General features: G+C 38.3%; 1 protein-coding gene across 7 annotated transcripts in view; it reads right to left on the bottom strand.

Annotated features, from left to right (window-relative positions):
• Window positions 1–763: 763 nt before the first annotated feature.
• rhbdl3 (rhomboid, veinlet-like 3) overlaps window positions 764–17013 on the bottom strand; it is a 129090-nt gene continuing 112840 nt past the window's right edge. For 3 of the 7 annotated variants that reach the window (XM_079883237.1, XM_079883238.1, XM_079883239.1), the window contains 4 exons: window positions 16016–16128; window positions 9516–9616; window positions 5491–5551; window positions 792–3944 (listed from right to left, as the gene is read on the bottom strand). In XM_079883237.1, the coding sequence (XP_079739363.1) occupies window positions 3673–3944; window positions 5491–5551; window positions 9516–9616; window positions 16016–16128 (547 nt within the window). In that variant the 3' untranslated portion in view covers window positions 792–3672. Of the gene's footprint in view, window positions 3945–5490; window positions 5552–9515; window positions 9617–16015; window positions 16129–17013 lie in introns of all 7 variants that reach the window. The other 4 variants (XM_079883243.1, XM_079883241.1, XM_079883242.1 and 1 more) reach the window with 3 other exon arrangements.

Here is a 17013-nt window from a genome sequence, read left to right as displayed (position 1 = left end):
GCCTGAAAGCAGATTTTTCCCCATTGAGAAACAATGGCATAAGGAATAATAATGTAATCCTCTTCAAGAGAACAAGTGAATAAAGATTTCAACATGATGTTAAATCATCTCTGGAATTGACATGATGCAGTGATAGTTCTAACTGACTCTGAAAATAATTGATTAAAAGAAACAGAGGACACAAACAGCCACTGCATTTTTCTAATTCGCATTAATCTCAGAATGATGCATGTTTATCTACTGTCATTAACACTCCATGATTTCTCATCTATGTTGGACATGCAGTAACATGAAAGTGTCACTTGCAAGAGCAATGGAGTCATTCGATTTCATAGTCAGTGTGACAGTGCGTCATGGTTTACTGCAGATTTTAACCGTTCTAAGAAATGGAACACAGTCACAGTCACTTTCTGTGGCCTTTGGAGAAAAGCCAGTAAAATTACATTAACACTTCTGAATAATTTTTATAGGTGCTGTATACTGACAGATACACATTTGCAACAGAGTTTGTTTTAAATAAAGAATACTTAAAAAACTAGTTTTTAGATTGCATGATTTGAACTGAAGTTTAGACACTGCCTCCCTTCAAATCATTGGAACACATTTTTACAATGTTTTACTACTATAGACTCAAGTGGCTTAAAAATCAAATAATAATCAAAAACCATAATTTGTTTAACTTTTGGTTATTTTTAAAGTAATTCTTTGAAGTTTATCCAACGTTTCAGGGTTCACACATACTATTATAGAACCAATGTCCTGATTCAAAATGAAAGTACAGAAAATGGCATTTCCAATTACAGATTTTTTTTAATGCACTTCATATTTACAAATCAAATCTACAAAATAGACGCATGTTAAAATATGCTTAAACTCATATTTCCAGTGCCATAGCCCTTTACACACAATCCCAGGTTACTTACATCCCAACATTACATTTTTGATATTGTAAGGCCAAAAATGCAAAACAAAATACTGGCACTTCAAAAGTAGCTTAAACACATTGTTAAAACATTTCCTGTTGTTTAGGACACAAAGTAGTGAAATTGAAGTACTGGACTCATTAACTTTCAGCAAGTTTAATGTAGAGTTTCCTATTTTCTTGTTAGCTTGAGAATCAGTGCTAACACACACTACAGGCAGAAGATACTCAGAAAACACACAAAGCTGTACCAGGATCAGTGTTGCTGTAAAGAATGTCTGTGCACAAAACTGAGTGGAGCTAACCAGTCACTAGAGGCACAGACACCTAGCAACCTGTTCAAATACTACAGCACCAATATAAATAAACTTCATAACATAGTCCACTTACAGTATTTGAGGTACAGTATATGTCACACAATCACAATTCATTGAAAACTACTGCAATACGACTTATATATTAAACAGAATATAACAGATCAATTGAGTTAATTGTAGCATGTATAGCTGACAAATTACACGTTCTTTTGTTTTCATTCTGTTGATTATTGACTCCCAAGGTCATGCTGCTTTTCCAGTAACATATGATTCAAATATATAATCAAATATGTTTCATGAAATCAAATCAAGTGTGCAATTTCAGGACAAATATTCTGATTGTAAATTCTCTTCCTTGATGCAACAACAAAAATGAGCAGAGGTGGTCCATCAGAGGAGGGAAGGTGGATTGAGTCTCCTTGAAAAATTATTCATAATAAACATAGCAGCTAAAGTGATAAAATTAACTTTGGCAACACTTTATTTTACAGTGTCCTTGTTACATATGTTACATGTATTTAACATAGTAATAACAGTAAATTATGCATAATTACATGCAACTAATCCTCAACCAAATCCTAATCCTACCCTATAACCCTAGTAAGTACATGTAGTTGCTTAATGTTACTCAGTACTTAAATATATAATTACACTGTAACAATGACACCTTAAAATAAAGTGTAACCTTATCTTGTTTTAATCATTTTACTTACGTGCATAACTTTTCCTTCATATGAGACAGCTCAAGCGAATTTCAATCACTACATCACAGTCAGAAAGGATATTTAAATGACATTAATTCAAATGATGCAATGTGGCACAAATAAATCAAAAGGGAGTAAAATGTGTACTTCTATTCACATAAATATGAGAGGCCACCTCTGCAGTGCGTCAGCAAGCCGGTGGTTATAAAAGGCTTTGTTTACACCTAAAAGCGTAAAACTGTTTATGCGTTTTTGCCATTAATTTACATGACAACAGCATTTTGGGATCCTGAAAACACAGACTTTTGAAAACGATTCAAAGTGGAAGTTTTTTAAAACAATACTGTTATTGCCTTTGTGTAAACTACAAAAACGCGAATTTGTGAAAACGGTCATGTCATGTGCATGGATATTACTTGTTCAATCTATAGGCGCATAGTGTTTCTTTACAAAGAAAGGAGTGTTTTAGTCATTTTCGCGGATCCGTGTGAACGGGGATCGTTTTGACAAGGTAGTCGGCTGTATATGTGAAAAACGCAAAGGAAAACTTGGCGTCGTGTAAACGTACCCTAAACCAGGGTTCTCAACTCTGGCCTTCAAAGTTCACTTTCCTGCAGAGTTAAGCTCTGACCCTAATCAAACACACCTGAACAAGCTAATAGCAAGCTAAAGGTAGGTGAGTTTAATCAAGGGTGGAGGTCAACTCTGAAAGAAAGTGGATCTCGAGGGCCAGAATAGAGAACCCCTGGTTAAAAATGTGCTATAATGGAATGGAAAAGTGAAAGTTCCTCTACACAAGTGAGTAGATGTTAGATGAAATTTGACTCTCAATTAATTTACAAGTGTTTAAATATTGCTCATAGTCTGTAGATGGCGCTGCATGATTTGTTATGTTTTTTACTACAGTACTAGTCTGGTCAAGTGTTGACTTGGTGATCAGAAAGATAATGTCATTAATTATCAAATTATTATTCATGTTATTAGATATTAGGGAGAGATTGATTTGTTTTAAATCAGATATTAAATATTATCTCAATATTATAGATTAATAATGATTTACATATTAAAGTCTGAGAAATTCCCTTGCAGACCGCCACTGAGAACAGAAAGGGAGACTTTGCGGTTCCCTTACGTCAAACTTGTAACACTGCATTATTTTCTGCAAAATGCTTAATTGTTTCCAAGATTGAGAGAAGTTTATCTAGCTGTTCATTTCTTTCCTTGCTACTTCACTTAATCTTGAATATCTTTTAAGGGTGCTTCACACACAATAGGCTCTACTTGTCTTCAGTCATTTATAAAAATATAGTCAGTTGACAAGCCAGCAGCAGCTTCTAAACCTAGGTGTTATTTTGAAATGAATACTTATGCTATTGCTGATAGCCCTCGGTCGCTGGAAAAAAGTATATAGGTGAAAAAAGCATCAACTGTTGGGCTTGTCCTGCAAATTTACATTCATCACAATCTGCGGTTTTAGCTTCTCTGATGGCACTAAAACTTGGCATGGTTTAGGCACTATTAACACAAACATTACATCGCAGGAGGACTGCAGTAAGGTACTTAGCATTTGATTCTCATTTATGACCTTTATAACTGTTAAATTATGTTGCCTGTCACACACACACATACACACACAAACACAAACACGCACGCACACACACACACACACACACACACACACACACACACACACACACACACACACACACACACACGCACGCACACAGCTTCATGGAGGTGGGGGTAACTTGACATCCAAGAGATTGTAAGCGAAAATGTTCCAGAAGATTCCACAGAGGATAAAGATTGTGTAGACACTAAAGAAGATCCAGAACAAGGACTGTTCCTGTATGCGCTGTTCATAGTTCTGAAGAACCACAACACCAAGGGTGAGGCCCACTGCCACACCCCCCAGATGGGCCACAAAGCTGGGATTAGGGCACGGTGAGAAAGCTGGGGGATAGAATCGGAGCCAGACGGCACGACCAAACTCCACACTCACTGTAAATATAGAAAATGCTTAGTTTGAGGGGTTACATGTAGAATCTATATGAGTGCTGGTTATATTAGAAATTTCAGTAAATACAGCAAATCTTCAATAAAGTAAACTTAAAAGTACATTTTACACAAGTATTTTTTAATATATATTTATGTTTATTGGACTTATACTCACAGTGAATGCAGAAAATAAATGTATTCAAAAGGTTTTAGTTTTCAATGTCACTGTAGAAATGTTCTATTTGCAGGTATATGGTACCTATAATTAATTCATAGGACGTAAATGTCTGATACTAGGGGTACTGTCAAGATAAAGTGAGTTCTTGTGAACCACCATATACAGAATCAATCTGTGGGAGAAAGTCACCATCAGAGAATGGAAAAGTTCTTCAAACTTCCACATTTTAGTTCTGGAAATAACTAGGGATGCATTAATATAAAAATTCTGTCTGATACGGATAAGCTGATAACTGATAAATGAACCATATTATATTACATATTACATATACCATGTAAAATTTCATGTTGAATGACATAATTTAGGCATTTAAACACTATAAAATGATTTTTTTATTAGATTATTGTTATTTTTAAAGATTAACTTTAAGTGAGCAGTAGATGATGGCAAACGTAATCTAAACATAAAGTAGGGTAAATGAGAATGCACAATTAAAGGTGATTTATGTAATTTCAGAGATGGCAGAATCTACCCAACCTAAAAAGCCTTAGCATCCATCTAAAATGATCTATGTCTATGAGTGTTATCAAAGCATTAATGGCAAGGAAAGCCCCTTATACTTGGGAGTGGTACATATGGGGTGTTTCTCCCTCCTATCTGCTTCAAGGTCTTGATAAATTGTGGCAGTACTTTGTTGTTTAGAATCTAGTATTCCCGTGATACCTTTGTCTTTTATGAGTTTAATAAAAAAGTTTAATAAATAAGTCTCTTCTTCTGTCCAAACATATCGCGCCTTCTTTAAATAATGATCGATTTTTACGTACGCCAGGTGACCTGTAAATGCGAAAAAAATATAACTGTTTTTTTTGCAGAATAGTTTTGCAAAATATTCCTTTTTCGAACTACCTGAAAAACCACCTCATGCGAGCGTAAAAACTTTTTTGCGATGTATGGGAGTTTTTGCTAAATTGACGTGTTTCCATTGGGTGTATTTTCAATTTGCAATTTCATTTTGCGCAATTTGAAGGATAATGGATACGCGGCTATTGTGAGGCCCGTTGCCTTCCATTGTAAATTGTGCCCATTCCTGTTTTGTGTCTCTCAAACTGGCAACCCACGTGAGCATTAAGTCTTGAGGAGGAGGGGCAGGAGAAACAACTCTCTCCAATATATAGAATTTGGTTTGAACTGCTAGCTGTCAATTTTACATACTGCACCTTTGAATATTTAATAAATGAAATCATTTCTAATTTGCTGATAACTGTTTTGGAACCAATTTATTTTGCGTCCCTAGAAATGACTTTCAGTATTTGATATTTCCAGCAAAATTTTTCATTTTTAGCATGAGTAACATAAAAACAGTTTACATACTGCACACCAGAGCCATTGCCATGCGAAAGAGCTTGAACTGACACTTCATCCCTGACCAGTTCTGTAGAAGCGAGAGAGAGAAACATCAAATTAGGAGATAAGAGTACAAAATTGGTAGTAGGTAAGAGAGAAAGCACATCAGTATTCTTTCTTAGACTGTTCTGGTGTTGTTCCAGGGAATTGGTTTTGGTACCCCATTTTATCAAGGTTGCTTCAAACTGAAATGGAAATTTGTTCTGGCATTTTCCGTGATGATGTGATGATCAGAGCTGGTATAGGGAGAAGCATTAGCACCTGTGACACATCAGCTAATTCAAGGTCAGTCTTGCTGTTTTGCATGTAATATTCTAAATAATAACTGAGTCAGTTTTGATTTGACCTGATGAGAGATAAGTTTTTTTTTGTGTGAACAAACTATGTGTAATCTGAGTCCTGACCATGTAACAGTGCTGACACAAAAAAATCTATCTAAAATGCTGAGCAAGTACAGGAGGGTTCATGATCTGATCAGGGAGAACTGTGTATAGCCCCAGTGTTAATATTTAATGGCTGTGACCAGGTCATTATGCAGTACAAAATACCTCCATTCACTTAGAGATAAGGTCTAAGTTTTAGCAGCACAGAGGTCTTTGATTGGTCAGCAAAAGAGAGGGAGGAGCAACATAAAAGACTTGAGTTTAATAATAATAATGCGTTACATTTATATAGCGCTTTTCTAGGTACTCAAAGCGCTTTTACATATGGAAGGGGGAATCTCCTCAACCACCACCAATGTGCAGCATCCACCTGGATGATGTGACGGCAGCCATATTGCGCCAGAACGCCCACCACACACCAGCTTATTGGTGAAGAGGAGACAGAGTGATAGAGCCAATCAGTATATATATATATATATATATATATATATATATACAGGTGCTGGTCATATAATTAGAATATCATCAAAAAGTTGATTTATTTCAGTAATTCCGTTAAAAAAGTGAAACTTGTATATTATATAGACTCATTACATGCAAAGTGAGATATCTCAAGCCTTTATTTGTTATAATTTTGATGATTATGGCTTACAGCTTGTGAAAACCACAAAATCAAAATCTCAGAAAATTAGAATATTACAAGAAATCACACAGTAATTACACAGTAATCCCATGGTCATTGAACCAGGTTTTGGTTCTTTTGGCAGTGTGGGCAGGTGCAAATCCTGCTGGAAAATGAAGGAAGCATGAAGTGCTCTGAAAATGTCCTGGTAGACGGCTGCGTTGACTCTGGATTTAATAAAGCACAGTGGACCAAAGTCCTCTTTTCTGATGAGAGCAAATTTTGCATCTCATTTGGAAACCAAGGTCCCAGAGTCTGGAGGAAGAATGGAGAGGCACACAATCCAAGATGCTTGAAGTCCAGTGTGAAGTTTCCACAGTCTGTGTTGGTTTGGGGAGCCATGTCATCGGCTGGTGTTGGTCCACTGTGCTGTCCACTCAATGCAGCCGTCTACCAGGACATTTCCAGAGCACTTCATGCTTCCTTCAGCAGACAAGCTTTATGGAGATGCTTCCTTCATTTTCCAGCAGGATTTGCACCTGCCCACACTGCCAAAATAACCAAAACCTGGTTCAATGACCATGGGATTACTGTGTAATTACTGTGTGATTTCATGTAATATTCTAATTTTCTGAGATTTTGATTTTGTGGTTTTCACAAGCTGTAAGCTATAATCATCAAAATTATAACAAATAAAGTCTTGAGATATCTCACTTTGCATGTAATGAGTCTATATAATATACAAGTTTCACTTTTTTAATGGAATTACTGAAATAAATCAACTTTTTGATGATATTCTAATTATATGACCAGCACCTGTATATATATATATATATATATATACACACTATATATAGGAACACCATACTAATACTGTGTTTGACCCCCTTTCGCCTTCAGAACTGCCTTAATTCTACGTGGCATTGATTCAACAAGGTGCTGAAAGCATTCTTTAGAAATGTTGGCCCATATTGATAGGATAGCATCTTGCAGTTGATGGAGATTTGTGGGATGCACATCCAGGGCACGAAGCTCCCGTTCCACCACATCCCAAAGATGCTCTATTGGGTTGAGATCTGGTGACTGTGGGGCCATTTTAGTACAGTGAACTCATTGTCATGTTCAAGAAACCAATTTGAAATGATTCGAGCTTTGTGACATGGTGCATTATCCTGCTGGAAGTAGCCATCAGAGGATGGGTACATGGTGGTCATAAAGGGATGGACATGGTCAGAAACAATGCTCAGGTAGGCCGTGGCATTTAAACAATGCCCAATTGGCACTAAGGGGCCTAAAGTGTGCCAAGAAAACATCCCCCACACCATTACACCACCACCACCAGCCTGCACAGTGGTAACAAGGCATGATGGATCCATGTTCTCATTCTGTTTACGCCAAATTCTGACTCAAATTCTCATCAGACCAGGCAACATTTTTCCAGTCTTCAACTGTCCAATTTTGGTGAGCTCGTGCAAATTGTAGCCTCTTTTTCCTATTTGTAGTGGAGATGAGTGGTACCCGATGGGGTCTTCTGCTGTTGTAGCCCATCCGCCTCAAGGTTGTGCATGTTGTGGCTTCACAAATGCTTTGCTGCATACCTCGGTTGTAACGAGTGGTTATTTCAGTCAAAGTTGCTCTTCTATCAGCTTGAATCAGTCGGCCCATTCTCCTCTGACCTCTAGCATCAACAAGGCATTTTCGCCCACAGGACTGCCGCATACTGGATGTTTTTCCCTTTTCACACCATTCTTTGTAAACCCTAGAAATGGTTGTGCGTGAAAATCCCAGTAACTGAGCAGATTGTGAAATACTCAGACCGGCCTGTCTGGCACCAACAACCATGCCACGCTCAGAATTGCTTAAATCACCTTTCTTTCCCATTCTGACATTCAGTTTGGAGTTCAGGAGATTGTCTTGACCAGGACCACACCCCTAAATGCATTGAAGCAACTGCCATGTGATTGGTTGATTAGATAATTGCATTAATGAGAAATTGAACAGGTGTTCCTAATAATCCTTTAGGTAAGTGTATATATATATATATATATATATATATATATATACATATATATATACATATACATATATGGAGATATATATGTATATCCCCATATATATATGGGGATGATTAGGAGGCCATGATAGACAGAGGCCAATGGGTAAATTTGGCCAGGATGCCGGGGTTAAACCACTACTCTTTTTTCAAAGGACATCCTGGGATTTTTAATGACCACAGAGAGTCAGGACCTCGGTTTAACGTCTCATCCGAAGGACTGTGCTCTTTGACAGTATAGTGTCCCCATCACTTTACTGGTATGTTAGGACCCACACAGACCACAGGGTGAGCACCCACTGCTGGCCTCACTAACACCTCTTCCAGCAGCAACCTAGTTTTCCCAGGAGGTCTCACATCCAGGTACTAACCAGGCTTAACCCTGTTTAGCATCAGTGGGCAACCAGTCTTGTGCTACAGGGTGATATGGCTGCTGGATGCTAAACATGCTATTTAACATGCGTATATCATATGGATGGCTAAAACTCTTGTAACAAGAACCTAACAATCTTTCAGCTATTTGATGATCTGAGAATATTAATGGGAACAGCTGTGTATGAAATAAAGGCAAAAAAAAAAAAAAGGCCTATGATTAACGCACATACACGTCAGATAGGGTTAATAGCTTGAGTTATTGTGTAATTTTTGTGACAAGAGAAATCAGGCCGATCTTCACACTCATTATTTATCCTGACACAAGTCTGAGTCATGGGCTTCCTGGGTTGTTTTTTTTCCAAAAGAGAATTTAAACAGGACCTGAATGAAGATTGAAGTCTATAATCTAAATAAACCACTATATGGCACCATTGTGATAAATTGATTTTTTATTTTAATTTCTAGGCAATGTCACAAATTGATGCTGAACCATTTTCATTTTCTAGAGCAAAACCTGATCACAATTCCTCAAAAAGGAAAATAATGATTTCTCAATTACCATGACGACATTGGCAAGGTGGGCAGAGACCAGAGCATAGACTCCCCCTGATGATCCGACCACAGGTGCTGTCATGTCCGTCACTGATACAGCCAATGAACCTGCAGGAAGACAATGCAGACAAGTCACAATAACACAAATATGTTGAGGATATTTTCACCAATACTTTCTCTTTCTTAGAAACTGGAGCCAAAATCACTTGAAATGAATCCATTGTTAACAATTGAACAAATGACAGCAAATATGAGTCAAGAGATGGCAGATTGAAAGAATATCAATGAAAAATGACATAAATTTGAATCTGTCACAAAGCTATTATAAGCTCATAAGACATTCTGCCTAAGATAATAAGGGGGTGGAAATAAATAAGGATGACAAAATTGTAATTTTGGTCACAACTTATGTTACAGTAGGTATGTTTAATTAAATGTTCTCGCATAAAAAATGCAAGATACAATGTTGCCTAAGATACTGTATTGCAAAACACTTTTGCTGCTATTGAGGAGGGAGGTAAGGTTAGAGACAGGTTTAATGCTATGGTTAGGTTTAATGGTGGGTTAAGGTGTAAGGGAAGGGTCAGCAGTGTACTTGTAATATGTAGTGTATCAGCAGTGTAATTATAGATGTAATTACAGAAATTAATTACAGCTGTAGTAACATGCAGGTATTTTTTTAAATATAATTATCATTTAAAAAAACAGTATGCAAAATAAATGCACTGTATCATATTATTCATTTAAATAGTGCACAGTAGTTAAAGACACTTAATATAAAGTGGGACTGCAATTATTAAACTATTCCTTTAATGTGGGTGTTTTAAATGAAACTCAATTTACTGCATCACTGTGGAAATTTTTATTCATAACACAAGCCTCTTGACTTGAGACCTGCAGAGACCAGACTGCAGAGTCTCATAACATATCAGCAGATTTATCGAAATCCAGATAAAGGATTTATTTGCAAATATTTACAAAATTTATATTTTCAGTTTAAATTGCGTTCTGTGGAGGGGGTGCTGGTGCAGTGTGGGCAGTCAGACTACCAGCAACATGTGAGAAGTGCTGGTACGCATGTGCAGTGCCGGCCCACTTCGAGCACTGTAATGAAAACAAACAAGTAAGTTCTGCTTCTGAGGAAAATCAGGCATCGGTTCTGACCATGTTATTTGGATATGGCAACAAACCAAGGCAACAAACACAAACACAGAAAACTGAATTTAATCGTAACAGATACTACTGAAGAAAAGAGCAACAAGTGAATATGTGTAAAAATGTAATGGCTGTATGCGGATATGAAAGCAAACTGTCACGATTATGTTCTGTTTGGTTCATTCCTGTCGTTTCTTTTAGTCTCTATGGTTACTAATCAGTTAATTCTCGTCCAGTTGATCCCATTTAGTTCCTTCATGTTCCTTGTGTATAAAAACCTCCTGTTTGGTTCAGTTTGTTGTCGGTCATCGTCTATGTTTAAGTGGTTGTGTTTATATTATTCTCCAATGAACTCCTGTGTTTCTATCAGTGGATTTAATAAAGACTGTTGTGTTTATTGTCCTTCATCGTGTGATGTATCTACACAGCCAGATCGTAACACAAACACGCAACCTCTGATTACTATATCAAGTTTCTCTAGGCAGAGAGTGGCAGTGTCTTATAAAAATGTAATTACAGGATGTACATTCAAATTCACACACAGTGAATGCACACTTACCCATTATGATCAGACCTACACACTGCTGCTGCTGATTGCTGTGTAAGAATGTGAAATACTAGTAGACGAATGTGACTTAGTGACACCTCAATATGCTGTTCCATCTTTATTTGGTCACATGCACTTTAAAGTATAGCTTAAGTGCACAAATTTTTAATGTACTAACAGCCTATCTATGTGGTAATAATGGCACTTTAAAATGTACAATGTGGGTGATTTATTTGCAATAACAAAATTAAAGAACTTTATTCCTTTTCCTACCACCCATGCCAAGAATAGATGATCTGATGGAGAAAATTGGAAGAGCCCAGTACATCACCACGTTAGACCTGTGTAAGGGATACTGGCAGGTACCCCTCAACACTCAGTCCAGATCATACTCCGCATTCCGAACACCACTAGGACTATATCAATTCACAGTCCTTCCTTTTGGCCTGCACGGGGCACCAGCCACATTCCAGAGGCTGATGGACCAAGTCACACCTCCAACAAACCCTAAAGAGGATAGAGGAAGCAGGATTGACATTAAACGTTTCAAAATGCGAGTGGGCAAAGCAAGAGGCAAACTACCTTGGGTATCACCTGGGCAACGGACAACTGAGACCACAGATTGAAAAGGTGGAGGCAACCCAAAGGAGCCCACAACCAAAGACCAAGAAAGAAGTGAGGTCATTTCTAGGACTGGTGGGCTGGTACAGGAGATTTGTACCAAACTTTGCCTCCATTGTGGTCCCCCTGACCAACCTGTTGTCAAAACCTATTCCATGGACCGATGACTGCGAGACAACTTTCACTACGCTAAAAGACAAGATGTGCTCCTGCCCAGTCCTGCAGAGTCCAGACTTTTCTCGGAGGTTCCTGGTGCAAGTAGACGCGTCCGCAACGGGGATTGGTGTGGTCTTTGCCCAGGGAAGCACTGGAGAAGAGAGACCAGTTGTTTACCTCAGCCATAAGCTACTGCCCAGGGAAATTAGATATTCGGCGGTCGAGAAGGAAGGTCTCGCCATCAAGTGGTCCCTGGACAGCTTGCACTACTACCTCCTTGGTCGAGAATTCAATCTAGAAACTGCTTCAAGATACGGCACCGACCGGGCAGACTCAACGTGGTAGCCGACCACCTGTCCAGGTTTCCGGCCAGTGCGCGGCTAGGAGAGGGGGAAGGTGATGTGATAAAGTCACATTAGCTGCCACCGCTGGGGAAGCAGCACTGGCACACACACATACACGCATATATATGCACATACTGTACATACTGACCTCATTCATCAACGTCTCGTTCCTCCCTGCCATAGGTGCTATTATAGGAACGGGTGCACACGCGATGATGATAGCACATGGACATTCATCCATTTCTCCACTCTCCCTTCCATATTCATTCCCCGGTCATTTCATACACTTACACTGCACTGTCTTGTTGTTTCATCCCTGTTGTTTGTCTGTGTGGGCGTAGTCAGTCTTCCGGCAGGAAAATTGCGCCGGCCGAACCGAACGATCAAGCGACGGCCATTTATGACGTCATGGCCGGGTCGCGCCGGCGCATCGAAACCAGAAGCTGACGAAACCATTGTCTAGTGTTAACCCTCTAGGCGCTACGGTCGAGTTTACTCGACAAGATGCGGCACTGAATAAAACGGCCGATTTTGTCAAATAGGGTGTCAAATTTCGTTCGACCTCCCCTCCACTAGTTGGCAGACATGTCATACTTCATCCCCGACTCAAAAAAACGTCATGCTTCTATACAAAATCTTCGAGCTAGAGCGCATTGAATCAGTGAGAACAAAAGCGGAGCTAGTGTGCGAGTGAGCCATTTTATCAGAGCAATATCAACGTCAGCGAGTATTTGCAGTATAGATTGTTGTTTTTATTATTATTATTATTATTAATATTATTATCTAATGGCATCAATAAAGCTGAAGTGTTGGGTCTTCTATTCGCGGACCCTGATTCTAAAGGGGAATATCTGCCTTCAGAAGATGACGGTGATTCTGAAAGTGAAAGTATAGCCCTAACGTTACACCAAGCACAAACGGTGAATCCTTTGCCCAATGTATATGGTCCTTTGCCCAATGTCAGTGGTGGGAACAATGTTTTCCCGGGATCGGAGTGTTCATCGCGAAGTTAGCAGGCGTGTTAGTGTTGTGGGGAACGAGGCGGGAGATTTTTACCGCGCTTGCCGTAGCTTTGTGACCGTGTGCCTCTCCGCAATCGCGGCAACAGTATTGTGGTGGAGACTTTGTCTGCCACTGAGTATGTTAGACGAGGTCGAAGTATTCATAGGACAGTTAGGGGGCAACGTGGAGGCAGGGTGGGGAGTCGCAATGACAATGACAGGAGTCCGAGCTGTGCACACTCGGCGCGCGCGCGCGCGAGGCAGATCTGGCCGCATCCGCGCTGCTCGTAGCAGGAGCAGAGGCGGTGTGACACGGGGCAGAGGGGCTAATGATTTACACTGTTGATTTACTATCTATTTCCCTGACCATTTAGTAGTGTACAATATGTGTTCTTTTTTGTGTGTTCATGTCCTTGTGATGTGTCACATGTCCATGTCCTTTGTCAGCTAAAAAAAACAACCAAAAAAACATCAACAAAAACCACAAAAAGAAAAAAAAAATACTAACATTGTCTAAACAGGTCTTGTCTACTTGTGTTTGTGTGTCATATGAATAATATATATGTGCCCCATACAAGGAATGAGAGTGCCTACTGTATGTAGTAAATGGAAAATCTCTACAGCAAAAGGCCAACCGCTACATGCATTCGGTTTGTTTCTACCATTTATTAGTAATGATTTACACAGTTTGTTTACTACTTACTATTTACCTGAGCATTCAGTATTGTGCAATATAGCATACAGAAGGTGAGGGACATTTTGGGGGGAAAGAAGTGCTGCATTTTATTATTTAAACACATGACTTTTCATGAAAATTCTATAATCCAAGATGGCCGCCACCATATGACGTAATAACATGCAAATTAGATGGGGAAATGTAATCCCTACATAAACTTTGGGTCATCCTTAATATTTCTCTAATTTACAGAAAGTATCTATCTTTTATCACTTTTAAGATATAGCCTTTTGAATTTAAGATGTCAAAATCGAACATTTTAGGAAAAAACCTCTGGCGCCTAAAGGGTTAAGTGTATTATGTGTGAATGTATTATGTGTTTATTATTAATATATATACAGTGCAATGCATAAGTTAATACACCCATGCTAAAGTTGACTAAAAAGAGGAATAAAAAATCATATTTTGGAAATTGAACTTAATGCCTTAATTTAAAAAATTAGGAAAAATCCAACCTTTTAGGACACCAATTTTCTTTGTGAATGAATAATGTATCGTAAATAAATAAATGTTCTTCCTTAAAATACATGGTGCATAAGTGTGTACACCCCTATGTTAAATTCCCATAGAGGCAGGCAGATTTTTATTTTTAAGTATTTTTTTTTTATTAATTTTTAGGATACTATGCATCCTGATAAAGTTCCCTTGGCCTTTGGAATTAAAATAGCCCCACATCATCACATAGCATTCACCATACCTAGAGATTGGCGTGGTTTTATTTCAGTTAGCCTAAAAGCTAGTTTGATTTGCATTGAGAGATGATCTTATGGAAAGTACTCCATGCCAATCTCTAGGTATGGTGAAGGCTATGTGATGATGTGGGGCTATTTTAATTCCAAAGGCCAAGGGAACTTTATCAGGATGCATAGTATCCTAAAAATTAATAAAAAAAAAATACTTAAAAATAAAAATCTGCCTGCCTCTATGGGAATTTAACATAGGGGTGTACACACTTATGCACCATGTATTTTAAGGAAGAACATTTATTTATTTACGATACATTATTCATTCACAAAGAAAATTGGTGTCCTAAAAGGTTGGATTTTTCCTAATTTTTTAAATTAAGGCATTAAGTTCAATTTCCAAAATATGATTTTTTATTCCTCTTTTTAGTCAACTTTAGCATGGGTGTATTAACTTATGCATTGCACTGTATATATATATTGGGAATGAATTATTATGGATTATTATGGATAATCAAATAGATTAAGTATTTGTATGTGTACTGTTATACGTTCCTGTAATTGGTGTGGCCTAAAAAGGGGCGGGGTTTGGCCTATTTAAGCCAAGGCCAAACCTGAAGTCAGTACTTGTTAACCAAGTCGGAAGCGAGAGTGCAACTGTGGTGCCTCAAGCAAACAAAACCTTTGTGTACTGGTGTACTGTAGAAAGTTTTTTTTTTTTTTAAGAGTTTTCGTCTTTATTTTTTGTTGTTGTTGTACTTTTTAGGGTTTTTCTTTTCTTTTTGTGTGCACCTGTATATATACTTCACTGTGGACTGTCTTCTTATTGGCACTGTAAATAAATTCCACCTTGCAAGAATTGCTTCTGTGAGTGCGCCATCCTTTCTACAGCCGTACACGGACTCACATTTCTCCCCGAAGGCGAGCTGGTGGGCTCGTCTTCATCACACATGTCCGGGAGAGTGGCGCATGCAAATTCCATGGGGCTCAATAAGTCAGTACATCGACACAACATCAAGATGACTGACAGATGAATGTCACGCAAAGGCTGCATTTGAAAAATCGTTTTTTAAGTTAAAACAGCAAAAAAACAGAGTTCCCGCACTTTAGACCTATATGAATTTCCAGTGAATTTTCAATGACTCTCTATTATTATAATTAGACTTTTAAAGAGATTGCACTAAAAAAAGCACACTTTCTCATCATAAACAGTAACATCCCCCTCTCCTCTCCCCCCTAAAAATCTATGCTGGATTTGACTCACCTGCCAGTACACCACATACATACACCAGGCCAATTCTCAAAGCTCCATGGACCATCTCTAACGGCACACCAACCAAAAGTTGCATGGCCATGTTTAGGCCCAGGTGTTCTATTCTGAAACATATAAATCAGCCATTAGCATTACCATAATTACAGATGTGTTTGAGGAAGGGATGAATGCCCTTTTTACAATTTGGTATATTTGGATTTAGTGCAGGGTATATAAACAGGTTTGGTTATGTAAAGCTGATTAATCTTATATTGTACTACTTGTCAACTACCTGTAAATGATAACATTTTAGGATCACACAACATAAACTGAGTGACATTAAAGAGAAAAACCTTAATAAATGAAAGGACAAAACTCAGCAATGCAATTTTCAAGAGTCAAGCATGCACCGTTGAGTTTCTGTTTACCATATTTGATGTACTGTATACCATTTATGTGTGCTGATCAGAAAGCCTGTTCATCATATAAAGTGTTTGTAACTTTTCAGAAAACTTGGATTAAATCACTCTATTTATTTTGATTACTTTTATGATGTCTTTATGTACTTTTTGAAGCTTGAATATTTTGGTTGCATGGAATTTTTTTGGGGGGTAAACTATTCTTTTACGATGCTTCAATTGATCATAGATCATAAACGCAAAAGAAAAGAAATACGATTATTATGCCACCCACCTGCCCAACCTCCAGATGTCAGTGGTAAATCCAAGAACATCTGCTTATCTAAAGTCAATGAGTGACTTCAAATTATTCACGAGTTCACATCTACATATAATTAGTACAATAAGTTTAAGCGTATTTGGCGTGCTGTCTGGGGGGAGGGCTCCGAGCTCGGAGTTAGGCCCGAACCCAGAGTACTCCCCCCAGTTGGTAAGTGTAGATGGAACTGTAAGTGAGGAGATGGGGTGGAGGAGGGATGCTGACAAACTTTCAATGAACAGAGATAGGTCTGCTGTGAATTTATACTCTGTCATTGAGTTGATTACAGATTA

Source organism: Squalius cephalus (genome assembly GCF_949319135.1).
Source record: "Squalius cephalus genome assembly, chromosome: 10".
In the NCBI taxonomy this organism is placed as follows: Eukaryota; Metazoa; Chordata; class Actinopteri; order Cypriniformes; family Leuciscidae; genus Squalius; species Squalius cephalus.
This window is presented reverse-complemented; position numbering and strand designations above follow the sequence as displayed.